The sequence below is a fragment of the Sapajus apella genome, unplaced genomic scaffold, assembly GCF_009761245.1.
Source record: "Sapajus apella isolate SASKATOON/1434 unplaced genomic scaffold, GSC_monkey_1.0 scaffold26, whole genome shotgun sequence".
Lineage (NCBI taxonomy): Eukaryota > Metazoa > Chordata > Mammalia > Primates > Cebidae > Sapajus > Sapajus apella.
In genome coordinates, this window is record NW_022436966.1 from 12,319,373 (window position 1) to 12,346,283 (window position 26,911).

A 26,911-nucleotide genomic window follows, 5' to 3' on the forward strand; every position below is an offset into this window, starting at 1 on the left:
GCCCAGCTAATTTTTTGTAGTTTTAGTAGAGATGGGGTTTCACCATGTTGACCAGGATGGTCTCGATCTCTTGACCTCGTGATCCACCCGCCTCGGCCTCCCAAAGTGCTGGGATTACAGGCTTGAGCCACCGCGCCCGGCCTTACATGGGAAACTTTTTTGGTGAACAAGCAAGATCCTGGCTGGGACACATTAAAGCACTGCTGGTCTCAGAGAAGTAGGAAGAGGGGGCCCCAAATCAATCAAAACCAGTGAGCTGGGAAACTGCAGGGAGAAGAGAGGGGGTATGGGTGCCCTGAGGGTGGATGCCCATAATGGCCTAGCAGTTGAACATTGGGCCACAAAGTAGAGTGGGCAAAAGCTGTTCATGGTTTCCCATCCTTACGCGCAACCTTCAAGCCAGGACTGAAGTGGTTCCAGAATGGTGGTACTCCCACACTGCCAGCAGAGGCAGAAGCCAAGTCCTCTGTGGAGTTAACCCTAGACAGGTGTGCTCCAGTAGCAAGCACACCTTTCAAAATACACTAATTATGGATAACCCCATGTTTCTCAGAATTTGCTCAGGGCCTTGCCCAATGACCTCCCCAGAAAAAGCTCTTGTAAATTCTCAGAGTAACTGAAGCCAGTCTTATGACCTACTATTGCCTCTTTTCAGGTTATTGTCACCTAGCACATCTCACCAAATAGTGGTAATACTGCCTTTTCTGAATATAGCTAGGTTTCTGCATGCTACCCTTTTTATTTTAATCACTTTCATATGTATATATTTGATAAAATTATTTCCTTAAAAACTTTATCAAGTAAGAATACAAAGGTTTAATATCAGAAAAAGCAATGTCATCTGCCATATTACTATTACTACAGGTGAGAAACCAAAAATCATCTAGACAAATGAATTTTTATGTTTTTGAGACAAGGTCTCATTCTGTCACCCAGGCTGAAATGCAGTGGCACGACCAGGGCTCACTGCATCCTCAACTTCCTGGACTCAAGCAATCTTCTCCTCAGCTTCCCAAGTAGCTGGGACAACAGGGACATGCCACTGTGCTTGGTTAATTTTATTTTTTGTAGAGATGGAGTTTCACCACATTGCCCAAGCTGGTATAGAATTCCTGAGCTCCAACTATCTGCCTGCCTCAGCCTCCCAAAGTTCTGGGATTACAAGTGTGAGCCACCGCACCTGGTCCTGCTAATGCAGATTTAAATCAGCTATTAAAAAGTTTTCCATAAAGACTAGTGTAAAACTCACAGCAAACAACACGAGTTAATACAGCAACTTTAGACTCTAAAGGAGAAATAAGATTAAAATGTCTGCTACCATGATTAGTGTTAAATGCAGACTGACAACTGGGCCAAATGAACAAAAGAGAAGCACTGTAATCCCAGCTACTCTACAGGCTGAGGTAGGAGAATCGCTTGAACCTGGGAGGCGGAGGCTGTGGTAAGCCCAGATCGCACCATTGCACTCCAGCCTGGGCAGTAAGACAAAACTTCATCTCAAAAAAAAAAAAAAAAGAAAGAAAGAAAAAGATGTGAGGGAAGAGCCAGGCCAGGTGCAGTGACTCACACCTCTAATCTCAGCACTTTGGGAGGCCGAGGTGGGCAGATCACTTGAGGTCAGGAGTTTGAGATCAACTTGGCCAACATGGTGAAACCCCACCTCTACTCAAAAAAAAAAAAAAAAAGCACAAAAATTGCCGGACATGGTGGTGTTCACCTGTAGACCCAGCTACTTGGGAGGCTGAGGCAGGAGAATTCCTTGAATCCGGAAGGCGGAGATTGCAGTGAGCCAAGTTCACACCACTGCACCCCAGCCTGGGAGACTGAGTGAGATTCCATCTCAAAAAAATAAAAGACAATGTTGTACTGAGGGAAGAAACTGACATATACCAACAAAACAGAGAGCCCCAAGCAGTTTATGCTTATGGAACTTGGAATGTAATGAAATGGGACGATATAGATTATTTAGTAGATGGTGTTAGAAAAACTGACTGCAATGGTACTTGGCACGCTCTGCAGACATTCACTCAGAAAACCCAAAAGAATGTAACTTGGCACCAAGGTCACTTAGGTTGGTATAAGGATATATAGCACAGTAAACAACTGGCATACAGAGGAGAGCATCCTCCTTAGGTAAGTCTTGTGTGTGATAGGAAGCACAATCTTGTAAAAAGCATCTCAAGGTAGGTTCCAGGTCCCTATAACAAGGAACAAGCTTGATTATCAGTTTCACACCTTTTTTTTTTTTTTTGAGACAGAGTCTCACTTTGTCACCAGGCTGGAATCCAACGGTGCGATCTCAGGTTACTGCAACCGCTGCCTTCTGGGTTCAAGCAATTCTCCTGCCCCAGCCTCTGGAGTAGCTGGGATTACAGGCGCATGCCACCACGCCCAGCTAACTTTTGCATTTTTAGTAGAGATGGGGTTTCACCATGTTGGCCAGAATGGTCTCAATCCCTTGATCTCGTGATTCGCCTGCCTTGGCCTCCCTAAGTGCTAGGATTACAGGCGTGAGCCACCATGCCTGGTCCTGGTTTCATATCTTACTCAGAGAAGTCAACATACGTGCTTTGTCTTTTTACAGTTAAAACAAACAAAAAAGATTGCCTGGTAAAGAATTGACTTTCCATATTTATCTTAACTTTGTAGATTTTCAAAGAAACTGCTAAACAAAGTAAACCCAAGATCATTTTTCCCCAGAGAAAGAGAAGGGGTTTTGTTAACCCTTTCCTTTTAATGACTAGATGGAGAAAAACTTGAATTCATACCTCATACTATATCCAAAAATTAATTCCAATTAAATTTAGGACCTAAATGTAAATGATACAACTATAAAACTGATAGAACAAGATCTAAGGCCAGGCGTGGTGGCTCACACCTGTAATCCCAGCACTTTGGGAGGTCAAGGCAGGTGGATCACCTAAGGTCAGGAATTTGAGACCAGCCTAGCCAACAATGGTGAAACCCCATCTTTACTGAAAATACAAAAATTGGCCGGGAGCAGTGCCTCACGCCTGTAATCCCAGCACTTTGGGAGGCCAAGGCGGGTAGATTACAAGGTCAGGAGATCAAGACCATTCTTGCTAACATGGTGAAACCTGTCTCTACTAAAAATACAAAAAAAAATTAGCTGGGCATGGTGGCGGGCGACTGTAGTCCCAGCTACTTGGGAGGCTGAGGCAGGAGAATTACTTGAACTCAGGAGGTGGAGGTTGCAGTAAGTGGAGATCACGCCACTGCACTCCAGCCTGGGAGACTCTGCCTCAAAAACAAAGCAAAACACAACAAAAATTAGCTGGGCATAGTGGAGGTGCCTGTAATCCCAGCTATATGGGAGGCTGAGGCAGGAGAATCACTGGAACCCGCGAGAAGGAGGTTGCAGTGGGACAAGACTGCGTTGTTGCACGCCAGCCTGGGCAACAAGAGGGAAACTGTGTCTCAAAAAAAAAAAAAGAACAAGACCTAAAAAACATAAACCACTGGAGGGATTTCTATTCTATGAAAAACAACAAAGACAAGAATGAACAAATGTCAAGTTATTTCCAACATATGAACTTGACAAGAACATGGAATCTACAATATATAAAGAATTTCCTGGCTGGGAGCAGTGGCTCGTGCCTGTAATCCCAGCACTTTGGGGGCAGAGAGGCAGGCAGATCACTTGAGCTCACCAGTCTGAGACCAGCCTAGGCAACATGGTGAAACCCCATCTCTACAAAAAAAATACAAAAATTAGCCAGGCGTGGTGGTACACGTCTTTAGTCCAGCTACTTGGGAGGCTGAGGTGGGAGGATGGTTTCAGCCTAGGAGGTGGAGGGTGCAATGAGCTGAGATCACACGACTGCACTCCATCCTGGGTGACAGAGCCAGACCTTCTCTCAAAAACTAAAAAATAAGGCCGGACGCGGTGGCTCAAGCCTGTAATCCCAGCACTTTGGGAGGCCAAGGCGGGTGGATCACGAGGTCAAGAGATCGAGACCATCCTGGTCAACATGGTGAAACCCCGTCTCTACTAAAACTACAAAAAAATTAGCTGGGCATGGTGGCGCATGCCTGTAATCCCAGCTACTCAGGAGGCTGAGGCAGGAGAATTGCCTGAACCCAAGAGGCGGAGGTTGCGGTGAGCCGAGATTGCGCCATTGCACTCCAGCCTGGGTAACAAGAGCGAAACTCTGTCTCAAAAATAAAAATAAAAATAAAAAGCACTTTTGGGCCAGGTGTGGTGGCTCACATCTGTAATCCCAGCACTTTGGGAGAACAAGGTGAACAGATCACCTAAGGTCAGGAATTCGAGACCAGCCTGGCCAATGTGGTGAAACCCCATCTCTACTAAAAATACGAAAATTAGCTGGGCATGGTAGTGGGTGCCTGTAATCCCAGCTACTCAGGAGGCTGAGGCAGGAGAATGGCTTGAACCCGGGAGATGAAGAATGCAGTGAGCTGAGATTGTGCCATTGCACTCCATCCAGCCTGGAAGAGAAAAGCAAAACTCTGTCTCAAAAATAAAAATAAAAAAATAAAAAGCACTTTCATGTGAGGCAGATGTAGCAGCTATCCCCACTGTTACAAATTAGGAAACTGAAAAATAAATAATAGGACTTAAATCTTACGTAAGCAGTGGTGTCTACACTAGAATCTATATCTCCCAAAATCTAGGTATGAAGTCTTTTCATTTAACTCACCTGTAGGTAATTTTATATAAATGTATTCTTTTTCTTTAAATCCAAAGAAATAGACATGTTAGTTTGCAGTAGGTAATATATACAATATTAAAAAGAGATTTCATATTAATTCTAATCCTGCATTAACAATTTATCTTTAAAAAGTCAATCAAGTTTAGCATATTTTTATTTCTCCAATAAAAGTAACTTCACAACTACTAAAAATAAAACTTTAACTGCATTCAGTTTCTGTTCATTTTTCCATTAAAGAAAGCACAAGATAAAGGATAGCTGTGTTCAAGTAAATGTGTAATTATGACACACAGACTGAATCAAGTACGGACATAAATTGTTAAAACATGAAAATATATAGTTCTCTTACCACTTCCTTCCTGAACTCATAAAATATAATCAGAAAAATTAAAATAAACATGTTTTATTATTGTAACTTATAATTTATTAAAAAGGTTTTGATGTGTTAATTTCTGTAAAGTAGCACACCTTAAAGAATTTCCTAAAAATAATATTGGAGCCTTGAACATTTAATCTCAGCTAAAAACATTACTCTAAAGCTGTCATGATAAAAAAGGTTACAAAATTTTCTTTATTCTAGTCCTGAATTCCTTCTCCAAAATTTTAATATAAAAGGAATTTTCAGACACATAGTTACCAGATAATGCATACTGTAATTTAGCAGACTTAACCAAACAATAAACACCCTTACAAAAGTGCCACTGTTTTCTCACTCTGTGCTATATTCTTCTCCCTATACATCTTTCATAGTGGTCACTTCAACTTTACTTCTAGCATCCAATTTAGACGTCTCAACCCCAAATTTAATAATTTGTTTTATCAAAAATTTGAGAAATTTCTATAAATTATCATGTAACAAATCAAAGCAGAACCTTTAATTGTAGAACACAAATAATAAATAATATACAAGAAACATTATCTCTTGAACATCAAGACTAATACCTGGGTGTTGGAAAACTGGCCAAAGATAAATACATTTTGCTATAAAGTATTTATTTTTCTGCAACTGGGTCTAGATTTCTATTTTAAATAATATGTTAGTTATGAAACTGTCATTTCAAAAGGCTTTCCAAAAAGCCTTTAGTAAAGTTCATCTATGCTGGGTGTGTATTTGGCTCCTGTATGTTTTAGTCAGAACTATTCGAGAATTACTTATTTATTGAACATAGTCTGTAAGAAAGATAAAAATATTAAATCACAATTTTTATCAAACAGTTCAAAGTTTTTAACAATATTTATAAATGTATTCTTATACATCTGTATTCCTGATAGTATTACTCTGTAGTATGTTCATAGCGAGGATATAAATTTTCTAATTTTTTGGGAAAATATTCAGTGTACTGAAAGTTAACTGCATTTAAAATCATTATGAAACAAAAAACATGTCAAATAGCATTATCATATCCTTTTTTTTTGAGACAGAGCCTTGCTCTGGGTGCAACCTCAGCTCACTGCAACCTCTGCCTCCCGGGTTCAAGTGATTCTCCTGCCTCAGCCTCCTGAGTAGCTGGGACTACAGGTGCACGCTACCACGCCTGGCTAATTTTTGTATTTTTAGTAGAGACAGGGTTTCACCATGTTGGCCAGGCTGGTCTCAAACTCCTGACCTCAGGTGATCCGCCTGGTTTGGCCTCCCAAAGTGCCGAGATCACAGGCGTGGGGATTATCGTATTCTTAAATGGCAGCTGAGCACTGAGACTGTAAGTCAGTCTTTTATAAGTCAGTCTCAGTAGTAAAAATTAAACCTAAAAGAAAAATGTATCCAATGTGACACATTTTCAATATTTACAAAACATACTAAATATACAATTTAAAAAATTACACAAGGTAGGAGCAGAAAATCTATAAAAAGATTAAAAATTATTACTATAACTGACTATATCATTAAGTGCAAACTCAAAGAACTCAAGTATTTGTTGTAGGAAAAGAAGGTATACCTTTCATATATTTCTGATTCACCCAGTATGAAAACTAGTCATATTTTAAAGAGATAAAGAGTTAAGTGATCCTTAGAAGAAATGGCACAATTTATAAGAAAGATAAATTTCAGACTTTTTACTAGGAGGGAAAACTATTATACTCTATCATTCTAGAACCATCTCCTTTAGAATGCTTCTGGGTGACCTTTTAAATTTTTAAAAATACAGTAAAAGATAATAGTGTCAGTTGTTTGTGGGTGAAAACATAAACCCAACACTGGATATAATATAGATCAGAAAATTTTATTACTGAGATTACTTAAAGTTGTAAAAAAAAAAAAAAAAATTAACCTTTTTGCCTGTTCTCATACTGTTAGGTCATCACCCCATTTCTAAGGATTCCAAGTCAATTAATGTAGAACTTTAAAAAGTATTAATGATCCCTATTATACCAAATTGTGCACGCTACAGTTCATCAATCTTACTCTTCCAATAAACCTAGAGAGTTAAATAAGATGAAAATGACAGCAGTCTCCATAATCTTAAAATCTAGGTGAAACAAATGTCCTCATGGTCCAATAACGTGTATAATAAAACGTTAACCAGGTCACCAGACCAACATACTAGTGTATAACTTTAATAATTTCTAGCAGCAAAACACCTGGGATAGCCAATAACAAATGTTTTCATTGGATTGTAGATTCATTTCTTTGTGAGAAATAATTTTAAAAAGTACTCTAAGGTATTGTTCAACTGTAAGCAAACATGAAAGATATCAAAGATCTTGTTTTTCTCCACCTTTCCCAGTGGAATCAGGTGCAACTGGAACCTTATTAGTTTCAACAAAAACAGATTCAAAGGCAGCTTCCTGTTCATCCAAAGAATCAGCAACTGTGGTTCCTTTAGTTAGTGTTGGGTTGTTAAAAGATTGTTGCTGCTTGGAAATTTTACTTGATTCCACCGTTTTCCTACCTCTTCTTTTACCAAGAATTTTGACATAATTCGCTGGTATAAGTCCTGTTGTTTGGCCATCAAGACTAGCCAGAAGCCAACCTCGCACTTTGGGTTGTTGTTCTGATGGAAAAAAAGACAGTCTTGTAATTACAACATACTTTGGAGGTCCAACAGAATATTAATGGTAAAATATCATATTCAGGAAAATACATTATGTTTATATAATAGATAACAAATAGTACATGGGTATATATTCAAAATCAAATGCTGAGTAGGCTTAACAGTTCTAGGGTCCATTCCTATATTTTCATTTTATACTTACTAAATATTTCCTTCTCCCTTGAAGAACATAAAGTTTGTATCAGTTAATCCATTCACAGGGTAAGGAGATTTAGTTCTCTCAAAACTGAAAACATCATTGACTTTCATACTTTAAATTGGAGTCTAAGAAACGAATATCTCATTCCTTCTCAACCAGGTAAATTATGTATAGAAAAGATATACCTTTATGCACTCAGTTTTCTTTTGGCAAAAATATAAAATTCATTTCATATGATTGTGGTAAACAATCCTGAAGACAGTAAATGTTAATTTCAATCCAAGATGGACAAAAAAATTGAAGATCCCAGTTATTTCTAGCCATATGATAAAGGTTATACTCTAAGCTTAAAGAAAGATTATTTAATTTATTCAATTTTCTATAGTATTTTCCTATCTATTTTATCTACATCTTTAAAAAGCTGCTTAACTTACAATTTTAGTTCAACATTATAATTTAGGCACAATATAAGAATTTTTAATGTTTAATGCTCTATAATAACAGGAAAAAAAATCAAATTTACCATGTCTATGAATGATTTTGTTCCAAATGTCCAAACATACTTTTCTTGAGCAATGGAGGAAAGTCAAGAAGCAAGCTAGTGTTAAGGTGCACTATTCATTCAAGAATAAAATATAAAATTTTTCTGAAGTATTATGTAACTGAAAGAAACCACATGACCTCTATTTAATTACAATTGTTTGTGTTGCTCCTATCTCTAACAATAAATCTTCAAAAAAAAAAAAATCATTCATTTGAACTCCAAAATAGTAAATTGCTATTTTTCCTATAAGAAAAATACAAACAGAATACCTAAAAGTCTAGCTGTTTGTTATTTTTTTCTTGAGACAAGGTCATGCTATGTTGCCCAGGCTGGGGTGTAGTGGTGCTATTCCACAGGTGTGATTACAGTGCAATACAGCCTCAAACTCCTGGTCTCAAGGGATCCTCCTGCCTTAGCCTCTCGAGTAGGTGTGACTATGGGTGCACACCACTCCACTGCACCTCACTTAAGTCTAGGTTTTATGTAAAAGGGATGAGGCTAAGATTTAGTAATCTGATCAAAATTCTTCAATTATTTACATACTAATGATTTGAATACTGAAGGTATTTCTTCCCTGTATAGACTGACTAAAGCCAATAAAAGGCTGAAGTTTCCATTAATAGGTCCTTCCATGAAAAAAACAGCCAGAGTTGTTAAAAGCACAAGGTCTCAAGTTAGACAAACCTAGATTCATAGTCCAGTTGTATTGCACCTTATCTTTGTGATACTGGATAATTTACTTAATCTGAGTCTCAGTTTCTTCAAGTGTAAAACAAGGACAGGATAATAATAGTCCCACTTCACAGTATTATTGTAAGGGTTAAATGAAATACATAAAATACAGTACCTTGAACATAGTACTCAATAAATAACCTGTTATTGTTATTAGTAACTTCATCAACAAAACGTCACTTTTTTGCAATAAACCTGAATCCCCACGAACACATAAATTAAAAAAAAAAATAAACTCAAGAATATCCTGATAATTACTGAGGAAAGGTGAAGGGAAGTTCATTTTCCTGGAGTCATTAAAAACTATCAGTGACTTAGTCCAGAAATCAACCTGAGATGTGTATAAATTTCTTGCTGGGGTTTATAGTACTTCATGATATTTCCTAAAATACTCATGATGAAATTTCTGACGTAAACACTACTGAAGTAATAAAGAAGCAACACCAGTCCCAGTAATCAAGGACTGACAGCAATGCTTAGATGATGCCAGATAATTTATTTGCTTAATTACATTTGTTACATTTAGTTACTGACATCACATTTTTGTGTGGGGATTAACAGTTTGAAATTCAAGTATTTGGAATTTAGAAAAACCTATATAAACAAAGCCTTTCCTTATCTCAGTGAAATACTATTGGAATAACTCTGCTGGGGCATTTCTTCCTGACTCCTCCAGATTTGGAAGGTCTAAATTGACATGAAAAAGAAGTTCTAGTAACTATCTCTAAGTTAACTAATAATGAACAAGATCCTTTGTCATAGTTTTTAATACTGCATTTATAAATATTAAAAATTTACAGATAATTTCAACTTATTCATAATTTGTTACCTTTGAGAGCTAAGTTTAGCATATCACCAGCCCGGAAAGAAATTTCTTCTTCAGATACGGCAGTAAAATCATATTCTGCTCTGGCAACTACATGGTCATCCTCACCACTTGCCCAGTTGATGCTGTCTATAAGCCAAATAAAAATTAGGTTAACAAAATTTACAAAAGAAAAATGCAGATATTTCACTGGCTATGGTTTGCAAACTGCATAAATTTGCCAAGAGAAAGTCCTCCCCTCCCAAGTAAAATCTATAATGAATACTATGTTAAATCAACAATACATCCACTAAAGATACCTATTGTAAACTTTTTCCTTTATTTAACCTCCAGCTTCCAGTTCCCTTACCATGAGCCAGGGGTTGGCAATTTTTTCTGTAAAGGATCAGATAAATATTTTAGACTTTGCAGGCCAAGAGGCAAAACAGGATATTGTGCAATTACTTACATAAGGAGAGAAAACGAAATTTTCATAAATTGACAAAATTCAAAATGTAATAACCATGTTCCTTTTTTGTAATACAGATCTATTTGGAAGCTCCTTAGAATGAAATATTTTGGGGGAAGGATATTTCACTTAATTGGAATTCAATTATAAATATTCATTTGCTAATTCCAATTCGTAGTAAGATTTGAGGCACTGCATTTTTGAAAATGCCTTTTCATACAGACAAGTAACGTCAAATCCTAATGTTAGTCTATGAGTATGTGGTTTTAATTGAGCATATTTATGAGTTGGGAGAGTAACAGATCAGAATTCTGTTAAATTCTTCTCTTGATATCTGCCTTTTACCATGTTATTACATTGCAGATTAATCACTTCCAAATGAAGAGTTAGTGGAAGTTTCTCAATTGCATAGCTGAATGGATTTTGAAATATGGAAATTTCCTTTGTGCTTAAATGAAGGTCCAAAAAATGCTCCGGCACTGAATTAACAGCTTAAGCTTGGAAAATGTATCTGCTGCCATCTTGTGTGATAATGGAGATACTGCTTCTTGTGTTAACTTCTGACAGACTGAGGTATATAAAGCAGTGTGACATTACTTATGAGTCAAACAATGTTAGGTGTTGTCAAAACTTTACTCCAGCATAAGTTTTGCGTATAAGCACTGTTCTGCTTTGTGGTTTTAGCTTGAATTATTTAATTAATAAATTATTTAATAAATAATTTTAATAAATAATTAATTATTTAATTAAAAAGTCAGCTTAGGCATGATGGCTCATGCCTATAATTCCAGTACTTTGAGAGGCTGACGCAGGGGGAACTGCATGAGTCCAGGAGTTCAAGACCAACCTGGGCGACATAAGGAGACCTCATTTCTTAAAAAAAAAAAAAAAAAAATTAGCCAGGTGTGGTGGCATGAGCCTGTAGTCTCAGCGTGAATCACCTGAACCTGGAAGGCAAAGGTTGCAGTAGTTAGCCAAGACTGTACTACTGCACTCCAGCTTGGGCAACTGAGAGAGGCCCTGTCTCAAAAAGAAAACAACAACAAAAAATATAACTAAGTCTAGGCTGGACATGGTGGTTCATGCCTGTGATCTCACTCAGGACTGTGGGAGGGTGAGGCAGGATTTCTTGAGGCCAGGAGTTCAAGACCAGCCTGCGCAACACAGATCTCGTCTCCACACACACAAAAAATAAATTAGCCAGGCATGGTGGTGTACATGTCTAGTCTAGTACTAGCTACATGAGCCAAAGAGTATCACGTTAGGATCGCGTGAGCCAAAGAGTGTAAGGTTGCAGTGAGCTATGATCATGCTACTGTACTCCAGCCTGGCTGACAAAGCAAGACCCTGTCTCCAAAAAGAACTCAAAATATAACCAAGTCTGCAGCAAAAGGTGATTTCCAAAGCCAAATGGGCTTAATAACAATAGCTGAAAGGAGTCAAGAAAAATTTCATTCTTGGTCTCAATGTCAAAACAATAAAATAAAATAAAACTTAAGCCTTGTTTGGCCATTGATTGCTATGCTGTAGGCAAGTTGGGATCTTCAGCTTCTCTATTTGACAAAAATTCATAAAACTGACAATGATTATGTCACAAGAATGAAGTTTACCTTGACACTACTAGTCCTATAACATGATTAATCCAAATATTTTCTGCAATATACCTGCTGAATAACACAATGAATAACCATAGACAAAAAACTGTATTTTCAAAAGCTTTGTAAATTTTGTCCAACTACGCCTTTTCCTCCTCCACCTGTATTTCTCACCATCATCAGCTATAACACATCTTAGCAGATTCAGGTTGTACAGAATCAGTGTTTCCACCTTCTTTGGAAATATTCTTGTCTGTAGTTGAATCATGTAGACTATTCACAGAGGCTAATTCTTCAGTCATTTCCAATTCATTACTGAATTTTCAAATAAACAACTGAGCAGTACTATCTTTGTTTTATGCTGCTTTAACAGAATACTACAGACTGGGTAATTTGTAAACAATAAAAGTTTATTTGCTTACAGTTCTAGGGGCTAGGAAATCCTAGATCAAGGGGCTGCATTTGGTAAGGGCCTTCTTCTTGTGTCATAACATGGCAGAAGGCATATCACATGGCAAGAGAGTGCATGTGAGAGAGTAAGAGAGCCGAACTAGCTTGTATGATTTGTCAGGCTCAAGTGATCTGCAGGCCTCAGCCTCCCAGTGTTGGGATTACTTATACCATCTACTCCCTTCATCTCCTGATACTAACACTCTGCTCCAACCACACTGGCCTCCTTCCTGTTCCCATGACATGCCACTTAAATACCTCTGTACTTTTGCTGTTCCCTATGCCTCAAAACACTCTTCCTTTAAGGAGCTGTAGGGCTTATTCCCTCAACTGCTTCAGGGAGGCATTCCCTGACTATATGTCGCAGTTCAACCTCTGTTCCTACTCCTGACATTCCCAATACTCTTCCCTGTTTTGTTTTTTCCCCTATAGCACTTAGCACCTTCAGGCTTACTATGTATTTTATTTATTTTCTTACTGTTTCTCCCTTATTAGATTGCCACAAAGGCAGAGATTTTTAAAATATATTTTATTCATTGCTATATCCCTAGCTCTGAGAACTCTTTGGTATGTAGTTGGCACCCAACAAATATTTATTGAGTTAATGAATAAAATGTTATCCCTCTAATAACCCAAAGTTAAAGGTCTAGGGCATTTTGATTTCTACCTTGCCTTTATATACCTCATTTAGTCAGTGACTACATCCACTAAACCTATTATATCAATCCTGCTTCTCACACACTCTAGTTTGGGTCTTCATTACCTCTCAAACAGTCTAATGCAAAAGTATCATAACTGATGCCCCCAAATTAATAAATACCTACTAAGTACCTTCTATTTGCCAAGCAGGTTAGATAGTAGGAATACAAAGGTGAATGTAACCTAAATCCTTTATGAATTACAACCTGTTTTGACTTTTTTTTTTTTTTTTTTTTTTGAGATGGAGTTTTGCTCTGTAGCCCAGGCTGAAGTGCAGAGGTGCAATCTCGGCTCAGTGCAACCTCCACCTCGTGGGTCCCGGTTCAAGCAATTCTCCTACCTCAGACTCCCAAGTAGCTGGGATTACAGGCACGAGCCACCATGCCCAACTAATTTTTGTATTTTTTAGTAGAGATGGGGTTTCACCATGGTGGCCAGTCTGGTCTTGAACTCCTGACCTTGTGATCGGCCCGCCTCAGCCTCCCAAAGTGCTGGGATTACAGGCATGAGCCACCACACCTGGCCCCTGTTTTGACTTTTACTGATTTATCTTAAACAGTTCAGACTGACTTCTTTACTGTTTATATGTACGACACAGTCTGCTTAAAAACAAAAACAAACATAAACTGCCAAAAAACCATCCATTCCTTATGTAAAGATTGTCTCAGAATGGCAATTAAGAGCTTCTACTATTAGCTTTCAACCTAATTTCTCATATGATTTCTTAATACTATAGGACAACTGCCAAACAAATCTCTTATTTTCTGCCTATGAACTTTTGTTCAAGCTGGTCTAACAGCTTGACAGTTTTTGTTTCTTTATTTAACTGACGAAAGGTTGCCTAGCTTTCAAAAATGTAACTTAGATGCTATTTCTTCCTGGATACCACAGTAAAAAACGACAGCTTCCCTTTTCTAATGTGAGCTAATACTCTGTACCAGTTGAGAGAATATGGCTTAACATTCAAGCAGACCTGGTTTTGTTTATAGTTCTGCCTTATTAAATATATGATGCTGGGTAAGTGAGTCTCCGAATCTGTTTTATCACCTGTAAAATGAGGATAATTCCTATCTCTTTGGGTTGTTGAAATAATTGAGATAAAACACACAAAATACCTAGCACAGTGTCTCGCATATTAAAAAAAAAAGAGTTCAAGAAACCTTACGTCTCTCCCCAACTGTCATATTTCTTATCACACTTTCTGCTTCATTACAATTACTTGTATATGCGTCTTACACCACCTCCCTTCCAACACATTTTAGAAAGACAGGAATTATGCTCTATGTAGCTTTGTATCCTCCACAGCACCAAGTTCAGTACCTTGTAAACAGTAAGGTAATGTGCACTGTTTAACTGAACAATAAATTAATCAGCAAACCTATTTTTGCTATATATTTCTCTGCGAGTTTTGAAGCTCTTAACTGAAAATATAACTGGACCAAAACAGCAAATACAAATGAATATAAAGAAAACTAATTTAACAAATCTGTTCTTGAAATTTGAGATTGTTATATGGTATCTGAACCTGTTCCCTTACCTGTTACTTCGTCACTGTGAGTTGACAACAATTTCCAAATGAGGTAAGGACCACCAAGAGTAACAGCAAAGAACAAGAATATTGGCCAAGATTTTGCTGAGTTAGCTGCTCGGTCCTCAGCACCAAGGCATGCCACAGTTCCTTCACTTTCTGCCCAGAGGTCCTCATTCTCAGAGCCTCTTCTTAAACCTAACATCCACTGTAACCGTCTATAAAGATACCGTATAGTCCTAACTAATGCAAAAGCTGAAAACACTTTTGTAAAGTGTATTTTCAATCGGGAAAAGTGATTTGCTACATCCAATACAGCCCTGAAACTGTTATAGACAGCTGAAAAGGTAGCATCCATCATCATACTGACAGAGGCAAAAGCATGCACAATACTTTCAATGGACTGAAATGCACCCCTGCTGCTTTCTTCAGCTTGCTGAACAAATCTACTGGGTGGAAGATCATCTACACGGAGGCGGTTGTAGCCCAGCCCATTATATCCGTAACTATAAGGGCTATAGCTTCCATAAAATGAATTTCCATAGGCACCATATCCAGAAGAAAATGAACTGTAAGCAGGTCTGAAGGTGTTCACACTGCTACTTCCTGTCTGCTGTGATGGCCTTGGAAGAATAGGTGGGGGCACTCTGGTAAGTGCTGGTTGTCCCGGTCTTGTCATTAAAGTAGGACCCAAATCAGCAGATCTAAAACCAAAGAAGATTCAAAACAGTTATTTAAGCGTACAATAAATTCAATTCAAAGTAACTATTAAACACCTCCTATATACCTAGTGCTATGACAAATTCTACTGATTTAGAGACAGAGTCTCACTCTGTTGCCCAGGCTGGAGCACAGTAGCACAATCAAAGCTCACTGTAGCCTCAACCTCCTAGGCTGAAGTGATCCTCCCACCTCAGCCTCCTCCCAAGCAGCTGGCACTAAAGGTGAATGCCATCACACTTGGCTACTTTTTTTATTTTTTGTAGAGATGGGGTTTTGTCATGTTGCCCAGGCTGGCAAACTTCCGGGCTCAAACAATCCACCCACCTTGATTTCCCAAAGTGCTGGGATTACAGGAGTGAGCCACTGTACCTAGCCATCATTTTAAAGTTTAAAATTTAATAGTTTTTAATATACTCACAGAAGTGTGTAACTATCACCATGTCTAATTCAGAATATTTTCATCACTTCAAAAAAGAATCCCCATATTCATTGGCAGCTACTCCCCATTTCCTGCCCACCCCTCCCCCAATCTTTGGCAACCATGAATTTATTTTCTGCCATTAGGTTTGTCTATTCTGGACATTTCATATATAGTTAATGCTTGTCATTCAAGACACTTATATTTTGTAAAGTTGCTGTGAACTCTGAACCAGCAAATACCAAGTCACTGCTCCTTTCATCAACCAATCAATACATATACTTATATGTGTTTCTGTTTCAAGTCACTTTATTCCAGGTATATTGTTAACTCATAACGAATTCATGGCCAACAACACAACAGCTCATGCCTGAATGAAATTATCTAACACCTGTACTCTCTGTAAGGCACACCACAGACTTCCTGTGCTTAGGAACACTAGAGACCACTTCAGCACTATGCTTGGGCGCCATTTTAGACAGCAAAATCACCATTAAAAAATGTGAAAAAATCTGGCACTAAACAGACTTTGAAAAGGACAATTGTTTACAGCATGACAGCTGAAAAAGAAACCAGAGTGTTGCTTTTTTGTCTCTCGGTTGTGTCAGCTAAGGGACAACTCAGATTTTTCCCTGATCTACGTTTATACTCAAATGACTGTGAAAGTGTCAGGAATGTTGATTTTGAGATTACAAATAAATTTTAGTGAGCAGACCAATTTGAAAATATAGAATCCACAAATAATGAGGATCTATAGCAAATGGACACATACAATGTGTAGTATTTTGTGACTGGCTTCTTTCACTAAGCATAATGTTTCCAAGGTTTATCCATTTTATAGCATGTTATCAGTAGAGGCAGCCCTGGGTATCTGTGGGGGAGTGGTTTCAAAACCTTTAGATACCAAAATCCATGAATGTTCAAGTCCCTAACATAAAATAGCACAGTATTTGCATATAACCTATGCACATCCTCCTGTATAATTGAAATCATCTCTAGATTATAGTATCTAATACAGCGTAAATGTTATATAATTAGTTATACTGTAGTATTTAGGAAATAATGACAAGGAAAAAAGTCTTTACATGTTCAGTACAGATGAAATTTATTTTTCCTGAATTCTTTTTAAAAATTTTTTAAGAGGGTCTCACTCTGTTGTCCAGGCTAGAGTGTTGTGGCATGATTCATAGCTCACTACAGCTTCCAACTCCTGGCCTCAAGTGATCCTCCCACCTTGGCCTCCCAAAATGCCAGGAGTACAGGTGTTAGCCACCACATCGGGCCTATTTTCTGAATATTTTTGATCCACAGTTGGCTGAATCCACGGATGTGGAAGGCCAACTGTATTTCACTCATTTTTATTGCCAAATTATATTTGTATTATTTTATTGCCAAAATATATTTATATTATTTATAATATACATCAGTTGATGTATATTGGGGCTGCTTTTACTTCTCGGCAATTACAAATAATGCTGCAATGGCCATTTATATACAAGTTTTTGTATGGACATGTTTGCTGGGTTATACGGAAACTCTACATTTAGCCTTTGAGGAACTGTCAGATTGTGTTCCAAAGCATAATGTAACATTTTACATTCTCGCTGGTGTACAAGGGTTTCCAATTTCTTCACATCCTTGGCAACATCTGCTCTTATCTTTTTCCTTATAGCTGTCCTAGTGGGTAGAAGTGGTTCTCACTGTGGTTTTAATTTGCATTTCTTGATGGCTAACAATGTTGAGCATACTTTCAAGTGCTTATTGGTCATTTTATTTTTTTTTTGAGACGGAGTCTTGCTCCATTGCCCAGGCTGGAATGCAATGGTATGATCTCAGCTCACTGTAACCTCCGCCACCTGGGTTCAAGTGATTCTCCTGCCTCAGCCTCCTGAGCAGCTGGGATTACAGGCATATGCCACCACACCTGGCTAATTTTTGTATTTTTCGTAGAGATGCGGTTTCATCATGTTGGCCAGGATGGTCTTGAACTCTTGACCTTGTGATCCACCCACCTCAGCTTCCCAAAGTGCTGGGATTACAGGTGTAAGCCACCGCGCCTGGCCTATTGGTCATTTTAAAATCTTGTTTGGGCCGGGCGCGGTGGCTCAAGCCTGTAATCCTAGTACTTAGGGAGGCCGAGGCGGGTGGATCACGAGGTCAAGAGATCGAAACCATCCTGGTCAACATGGTGAAACCCCGTCTCTACTAAAAATACAAAAAATTAGCTGGGCATGGTGGCGCGTGCCTGTAATCCCAGCTACTCAGGAGGCTGAGGCAGGAGAATTGCCTGAACCCAGGAGGCGGAGGTTGCGGTGAGCCGAGATCGCGCCATTGCACTCCAGCCTGGGTAACAAGAGTGAAACTCCGTCTCAAAAAAAAAAAGAAAATAAAAAAAAAAATCTTGTTTGGAGAAATACCTATTTAGATACTTTGTCCATTTTTAAGCTCATCTTTTTTTTTTTAGAGATAGGGTCTCCTGTCATTGAGGCTGGAGTGCAGTGATGCAAACATGGCTCACTGCAGCCTTGACCTCTGGGGCTCAAGTGATCCTCCGGCCTCAGCTTCCTATGTAGCTGGGACCACCACCCCCACCTAACTTTTTGGTAGAGATGGGGTCCCTCTTTTTTGCCCAGGCTGGTCTCGAAGACCTGGGTTCAAACAATCCTTCCACTTCTGCCTCTCAAAGTGCTGGGGTTACAGGCATGAGCCACTGCACTTGGCTTAGCCTTTTTATCACTGCTTTTTAAATTATTGTGCTATATCAGTCCAAATGTCTTTTAAAACTTTTTTTTTGGACAAAAATTCAATTAAGGCTCACACATTGCATTTGGTTATTTTGTTTCCTTTCTCTTCTAAACTAGAACAATCCCATCTTTTTCAAATATCCCTGTACTTCTGAAGAGTCAACCCAGTTGACTCTTTTTTTCTAGAAATGTCCTACCCCTAGGCCAGGTGAAGTGGCTCATGCCTGTAATCCTAGCACTATGGGAGGCCGAGGCAGGCGGATCACCTGGGGTTAGGAGTTGGGAGACCAGCTTGGCCAACATGGTGAAACTCTATCTCTACTAAAAATACAAAAATTAGCCGGACGTGGTGGCAGGCGGCTGTAGTCCCAGCTACTCGTGAGGCTGAGGCAGCAGAATCACTTAAGCTCGGGAAGCAGAGCTTGCAGTGAGCCGAGATCACTCCGCTGCACTCCAACCTAGGCATCAGAGAGTGAAACTCATCTTAAAACAAAAAAACCAAACTCCTACCGCAGATTTGTGTTTCTCCAAAGTGTTAAGGTACTCTTATCTCACTTCCTATTAAGGCTGCATTTAACAGCTTGATGAGAATCAAGTTCAATATTTTTTGGCAAGAATAATTCATAAGTGATGTTGTTTACTTCATACAGTATTACTTTAGGAGGTACATAATGCTGTATTATTGCCTTCTTATTTGTGAAGCTAAGTTTGATTAGTTGGTTAAGGAGGTGACTATTATATCTTTCCATTAAAATGTATCTTTCCCTTTGTACTTAGTATATAATCTATGGGATGACATTTTGGTACCACACAAATGTTCTATTCCCCAGCAACTGTTCATTTGATAGTTTAGCATCCATTCATCATCCTTGCCTGAAACAAATATTAGATGTGGAACTGCAAAATGGTAATTTTCTAATCTAGGCTAAAGTTTTAATTTAGATTTGTATTATAATATTGTAAACAAGTTACTAGAACTGTACTTTTTTTTTTCTTTTACTGGATCTAATGTTTAAAAATAAAACAAAACTTAAAAGGAGCCAGTGAATGGTCAGATAGTGCAGTGCATTCAGGCTTTGACGAAGCAGTTCTGCTCCAAAGTTGAAACAATAACAGAGAAAACAGAGAAAAACAAACAGGCATTATTTAGATTTAACACAAGACAGACAGACTTATGGAACAGAAACTAAACAGAAATGTAACATGTTAAGGGGGGCTGAAGCTACAGGCATACTCAATTCTGGTTCTGTAATCAGGCAGTGACAGCCAAGATGTAGGCTTCTATGAAGTAACAAAAATGAAAAGTGCTCTGTTAAAGTGGAACCAGTTCATTGCTTGAGGCTGGGAGTGAGGATGTGCCACCTTGGCTCCTACAAAGGGATTATAAAATTTGCTGATGACAGTTGAGTATTTTGAGAAAGTTACAGAACTAAGAAAGGGAGAGGACTGTGGTAAGGCCTCCAGTCCAGGAAATGAAACAACTACTGACTTGATCTGTGATATCCTTCATCTAACTCACTGTTTTTGCAGTGTTTTCTTCGTTTGCTTTTTGTTTTGAGACAGGGTCTCACTCTGTTACCCAGGCCGGAGTGCAGTGGTGCAATCACGGCTCACTGCAACCTCAAATTCCTAGGCTCAAGTGATCCCTCTTACCTCATCTTCCCAAGCAGCGGGGACTACAGGCATGTGCCACCATTCCTGGCTTCCCCCCCCGCCTTTTTTTTTTTTTTTTTTCGTAGAGATGGGTTCTCACTACATCTTGAGAGGCTGGTCCCCAACTCCTAGGCTCAAGCAATTCTCCTGCCTTGTCCTCCCAAAGAGCTAAGATTATAGGTGTGAGCCACCATGCCCAGGCTAGCCCACTGTTTTTATACCTGATTCTTCCCTAAGTGGTAGGTAGAAAGAACAGGTAGAGGCAACAGAAAATCTATTAGATGGAGAGGGGAACATGGAAGAGGGAAAGGAGAGAAAATAGAACTCTAAAATTACTACTCAAAATGACCATCTCAAAAATGCCCCACATATGAAGAAATAAAAACACTAAGAAACAAAGCCAACGAAAAACAAGAATAAAACCCAATGAAAAAAACTAATTTTATATAACAGCTCAGGAATGATTTTAGATATGTTAAAAATCATCAGAGAGAAATGAAACAGTATCTGTGAAATAAAAATTGAAATGAAATAAAAACACTTAAATATTAAAAAAAAAAATCCATTAGAAATCTTAGAAAAGATGGTCACAGGCCAGGCGAGGTGGCTCACGCCTGTACTGTAATCCCAGCACTTTGGGAGGCTGAGGTGGGTGGATCACGAGGTCAGGAGTTCAAGACCAGTCTGGCCAAGATGGTGAAACCCCATCTCTACTACAAATAAAAAAAATCAGCCAGGTGTGGTGGTGGGCACCTGTAATCCCAGCTACTTGGGAGGCTGAGGTACAGAATTGCTTGAACCCAGGAGGCAGAGGTTGCAGTGAGCCAAGATCGCACCACTGCACTCCAGCCTGGGTGTCGAAAGGAAAGGAAAGGGAAAGGGAAAGGAAGGGAAAGGGAAAGGGAAAAGGAAAGGACAGAAAGGTGGCCACAGCTACAGGAATTGCTTTCAACTATCTGTCAAGAAGAAAATTAGCTGCTATACACTAAGAAGCAGAGTGGAAATACAGAACTTGGGAATTCTACTTTAAGTAATGGTTGTTGAGGTCATTAGATTAACCCTCCCACTGAAAACTAGAAAGGTAGGAAATAGGAAAAATTTCTGTTTAAAGCATTAGAGAACAAGGCACTGAGGAATTCTGGAGTCAAAATCCAGGGGGAAAAAAAACCCCAGAGAGCCAGATATTTTGAGATGTTTCTCTAGAAACTAGGGCTAATTCCAGAAGAGATGGTTGACAGGATGAGAAGCTGGGCAGAGATCTTAACAGACTCCCTGGGATAAGAAGACATAAATTGGAGTGCAGAATTCTAAAAACGAAGGCCATAGGGAACCCTCACACTTCAGATTGGGACCATATAAACCTAAAAAGGGATCTATGCTAGTAGAAAGGGTGAAAGGGTTAACAGGAAATAGACTAACTCTGACAGGAATGAAAACCAAGTTTTAAATCAGCTCATTTCTTCATTAGATTAAAGTGATTCTAGATTGTTAGTGGCCTAACGTTCTAGTCAAAAGGAAAAGTCGTTAGAGAAAGATATCTTTAGGCCTCAGATCACATTAAACTGCCTATATACAATGTCCAGCTCTCATCAAAAATTAAATGGGCTTGGCTGGGCATGGTGGCTCACTCCTGTAAGCACTTTGAGAGGCCAAGGCAGGTGGATCACTTGAATCCAAGAGTTTGAGCCCAGCCTGGCCAGCATGACAAAACTCCATCTCTACTAAAAATACAAAAATTAGTCCGGTGTAGTGGTGCATGCCTGTAATACCAGCTACTCACGAGGCTGAGAGGCAAGGATCACTCGACCAGGGAGGCAGAGATTGTAGTGAGCTGAGATTTTACCACTGCACTCTAGCCTAGGCAACACAGCAAGACTCTGTCCTGATAACAATAATAACAACAACAAGGCTTATATAACAAAATTACATACTTAAAAAAGAGAAACTTCCGATAATACAAAGACTTACCTCAAAACAAACAAACAAAAGACAGAGATGGCCCACAAGTCAGAGAGCTGACAGAAAAAAAAAAAGCCAGGAAAAATTTAGGTCCCTTGACAATGCTGAGACAGCAGATCTCTAGACTTCTTGCTAACTAAACAATAAATGTCTTTGTAGTCCAAAGCATAGTAAGTCAGATATTGTTACTTATAGCAGATACTATTCCTGATACAACGCTTAACAGAAGAAGAGAGGAAAGCCTAGTGTTCAAACAAAACTTAAAATAGTATTTAAAGGTATAATTGGTGAGAATTTTCCTGAAATAAAAAAAAGACATGAATCCTCAGACTGAATACTGTGGGTACTGAGCAAAAAGAAACAAATATAAATGTGTGTGTCTGTATAATTCATACCTAGATACAATATAATAAAGCTAGAGGACCAAAGATATCAGATAAAATCTAAAAGGCTACTAAGGAGAAGGCAGTCTACCTATGAAGAAATCAATTAGGCCAGGTGAGGTGGCTCACACCAAGTGGACTGCTTGAGCCAGAAGTTCGACACCAGCCTGGGCAACATGGCAAAACCCCATCTCAACTAAAAGTATAAAAATTAGTTGGGCATGGTGGCATGCACCTATAATCCCAGCTACTCAGGAGGCTAAGGCAGGAGAATCACTTAAGCCTAAGTCATAGAAGCTACAGTGAGCCGTGATTACACCACTGCACTCCAGCCTGGGTGGCACGGTGAGACACTGTCTAAAAAAAAAAATCAGGCTCAACAGAAAAAATTATCTAGCTATAAAACTTTGATACAAAACCAGAATAGTACAAAGAAAGAAAATTTCAATTTCATCTAGGAACATGTATGCAAAAGTCTTACAATATTGGAATAGAATTCTTTTTCTTTTTGGAGACAGGGTCTTGCTGCGTTGCCCAGGCTGGTCTTGAACTTCCAGCCTCAAGCAATCCTCCTGTCCTGGCCTTCCAAAGTGCTGGGATTACAGATGTGAGCCACACCACCTGGCCTAGAATAGAATTTGAAATTGCATAAAATCACGACTAACCAGAGTTCACTGAGAAATGCAAGGGTGGTTCAACATTAGAAAGTTAATTGATACAATACACCACGTTTTCATATTAAAGCAAAAACACATACAATGGTCTCAACAGATGCAGAAAACCCATTCATAAAATTGAATACTTCTTCGTGATAAAAATCTGAGCAAGGTAGGGCCAGGCGTGGTGGCTCACACCTGTAATCCCAGCACTTTGGGAGGCTGAGGTGGGCCAATCACCTGAGCTACCCAGGAGGCTGAGGCAGGAAAATCACTTGAACCCGTGGGTTAGAGGTTGCAGTGAGCCGAGATCACGCCACTGCATTCCAGCCTGGGAGACACAGTGAGACTCCGTCTCAAAAATAATAATAATAATAATAATAAAAATTTAAAAATCTGAGCAAAGTAGCAAGATAGAATTTTGACAGGATATCTGTCAAAAACAAAAAGCAACTTCACACTTAACAGTGAAAAACTTCAGAAGCATTCCAGTGGAAGTCAGGACCAATACAAGGATACTAGCTTATCTGTAAATGACAGAACTGTCTACATAGAACTAAAGAGAATTTCAACCAAAGCATCAGAACTAATTAAGAGTTTGACATTATGCTGTACTTAACATTTATATTAGAAAAAAATCAATAGCATTCTGCCATACCAGTTAATAACCAACTGGAAAATGTAAAAGGAAAAAAGAAAGCCCGTTTGCAAGTACCACAGCAAAAATAATCTAGGAATAAAAAATATGAGAAAAAAAACTTCATGGAGATAAGATATTTAAGATAATCAAAATTCTCACCAATTGTAGCTTTCACAATATTCATGGAATAAAAAACTTACTTGATCCATAAATTCAGCTCAGTTCCAATAAAAATCCCAATCAAGACTTTTTAAAAAGGTCTAACTGTAACAAGGGCAATTACAAAGAACAGCAATGTGTGGAAACTATTGACATCCAAAAATCAAGACTTACAAAATTCTATAATTAAGATAGTGTGATGCTAGTAAACAGAAAGTGCTCAAAACAAAACCACATATTTAGGAAAACCTGATATGACATAGATGGCATTATAAACTAGGAACAGACTACTCAATAAATGATGCTGGGATAATTAGTTACCTATATGGAAAAAAAATTAGATTCCCTAGTTCATATTGATTTTTTTTTTTTTTTTTTTTGGTTCGGAGTCCTGCTCTGTTGCCCAGGCTGGAGTGTAGTGGAACAGTCTCGGCTCACTGCAACCTCCACCTCCCAGGCTCAAGCCATTCTCCTGCCTCAACCTCCTGAGTTGCTAGAATTACAGGCAACCACCACCACGCCTGGCTAATTTTTGTGTTTTTATTAGAGACAGGGTTTCACCATGTTGGCCAGGCTGGTCTCGAACTCCTGACCTCAGGTGATCCACCTACCACGGCCTCCCAAAGTGCTTGGGATTACAGGTGTGAGCCACTACACCCGGCCTGATTTTTATACAAAGTCAGTTCCATGTGTATTAAAGATAGGAATGTGAAAACCAGAAGATTTAAAACATACAGAAAAACTGTCCTGATCTAGGTAGACAGGATTTCTTAACCAAGACAAAAAGCACAGACAATAAAATATGAAAATTTTGGCTATATTAAAATCAAAAACATCTGTACAAAAAAATTGAACATAAATATAAAGACAAGCCACACAGTGAAAGATATTAGCAAAATGTACTAACAAAAAAGGATTAGTATCAACAATAAAGTACTCTTACAAATTGATAAGCAAAGATAAAGCCAATAGAAAAATGGGCAACAGGAAAAACAAAAACAGATATTAACAAATAATATATAAACAGTAACATGTAATTACAATATATACAATATATATTATGTTACATTTTTAAGCTTTAAATATAAAATGCATATAATTAGCACAAACCTAAGCACTAAAGTATAGAAACATTACTGAGTATTCGAAACACCAAATAAGGACAACAGTCACCACTGGAAAGAAGAATGGGAGAGTTTAACTGTCTAACTTTTCTTTTCAAAAATAAATCTGGCAAGTGTTAACATTTTTTGAAGTTGGGTAGTGAATATACAGGTATTATCTTACTCTACTAGTCTCTGTGTTTAAAATACTTCATAATGAAAAAAATGGGAAAATGGTTAATTTCACATAAGGACTTTAACAGATAAAAATAATAACAGGAAAAAATAAAACCTTTCTCATTAGACAAGCTGTCTAAAACGGGAAAAAAAGAACCCACTCATAAAAATAGTAGCAGATAATGTCATCGTGATTTACCAGAGTTTAAAGCTTTATTTATTGTAATGTGTCCTTATTAAATTAAGAAGTTACTGTGTTAAAGCTATAATGTTTAAATAAAAGATTTCAGAACACAGCAGAAATACATTCCAGTAATATGCTGGAGTTTTTATGCACCAGAAAAACCTACAATAGTAGGTGATTTGACATTTGAATCACACCTATCTGAATTAAGATGTACAGCACTACCAAACAAAAGCCACACGAGGCCACGAAACACTCCCAACTCTGTATGTTTTAGCCTTTTTAAAGACCTATAAACCAACAGATACGGATTAAAAACAAAACAAAAACTACAGGCCTCAGAAAAATATACTATTTTGCACACAAAGGCCATCTATAGGCCTCAGATCTAGAACTCCTGCTTTAAAGTTGCTTCTCGATCCGAAACACTGGCTGAATTATGTTGGAAAAGAATGAAAAGCGTACGCAGCTTGGGTGCCAGTTGCGTAAAACCTTTCGGGCTTTCACTAACTTCTCGAGAGGTTAACACCTTTAACGAGAAACTTTGCTCCCTGTCGCTGCCTTGTCTGGGCAAATGCCTCTCTCAACTGCTACAGACCCAAAGTCTAAGCTTTAAAGAGGGTGAAGCCATTGTGTCAAAGTCTCTTGTAAACAGAAGGGATAGGAAGCCGCCCCCCTTTCTTCAAACACAGGGACCCAGAGAGACGCCCAGGAGCTCCCGAAAAAACGTTGCTGCTAAAAGCCGCCGGCTCAGAAACAGCTGTGAGACACTGAAATCCCCACTGGTAAGCGCCCCAGCTCCACCGCGACCCCTACCCACAAGGCTGGGGGCTGGTTGAATGGGGGAAGGGAACACCTCCGCCAACAACCGCTTCAACCGCCTCCTGACAAGTCCCCGATCGGGCCCACCAAACTCACAGCCTGAAGAATCGCACACTCACTGGAAAGTGGGGCCGGGTCCTGGTCCTGGTCCGGTCCCCGGAATTCGGCGGGTCTCCCAAGGTTTGGGGGGAGGTGGCGGCTGAGACGCCATCTCCTCCTCCTCCGCTCGGCTCCCGTTCCTCTCCTGGACTGTCCAGGCCTGCGTACACCAGCACCTCGAACGCCAGGCATAATGGGCAGAACACCGAGCCGTCCACCCCGCCCACCCCTGCAGTCTGAACAAGGCTTAAGTTACTTTACCAGCTGAATCCAGACCGCGGGAGGATGCGATTAATTTGTAGGAAGAAACACGTTCTTTGTGTTTGCCTTAGAAAGAGCTCCTGTACTAAACCCGAGGTTAAAGGCTCATCGATATTTCTGGTAGCAGCTGCAATGTCCTAGACCTCGGAGCGTCCCCCTACCCCCGAGGCTTATCAGGGACTGGACCGGTCAGGCTGGGAGTAAAGCTGCTCACACTTCTAC

The 26,911-nt window shown here is 39.0% G+C and overlaps 1 protein-coding gene across 1 annotated transcript; it reads right to left on the minus strand.

Annotated features, from left to right (window-relative positions):
- Nucleotides 1–6,681: 6,681 nt before the first annotated feature.
- On the minus strand, nt 6,682–26,843 carry PEX13 (peroxisomal biogenesis factor 13). Its single transcript, XM_032292040.1, has 4 exons — nt 26,449–26,843; nt 14,718–15,412; nt 9,992–10,117; nt 6,682–7,687 (listed from the first exon to the last, which is right to left on the minus strand). Exons 1-4 carry the CDS (start codon nt 26,538–26,540, stop codon nt 7,389–7,391), a joined length of 1,212 nt encoding a protein of 403 aa, XP_032147931.1. The 5' UTR covers nt 26,541–26,843; the 3' UTR covers nt 6,682–7,388.
- Between the last annotated feature and the right edge of the window lie 68 nt (nt 26,844–26,911).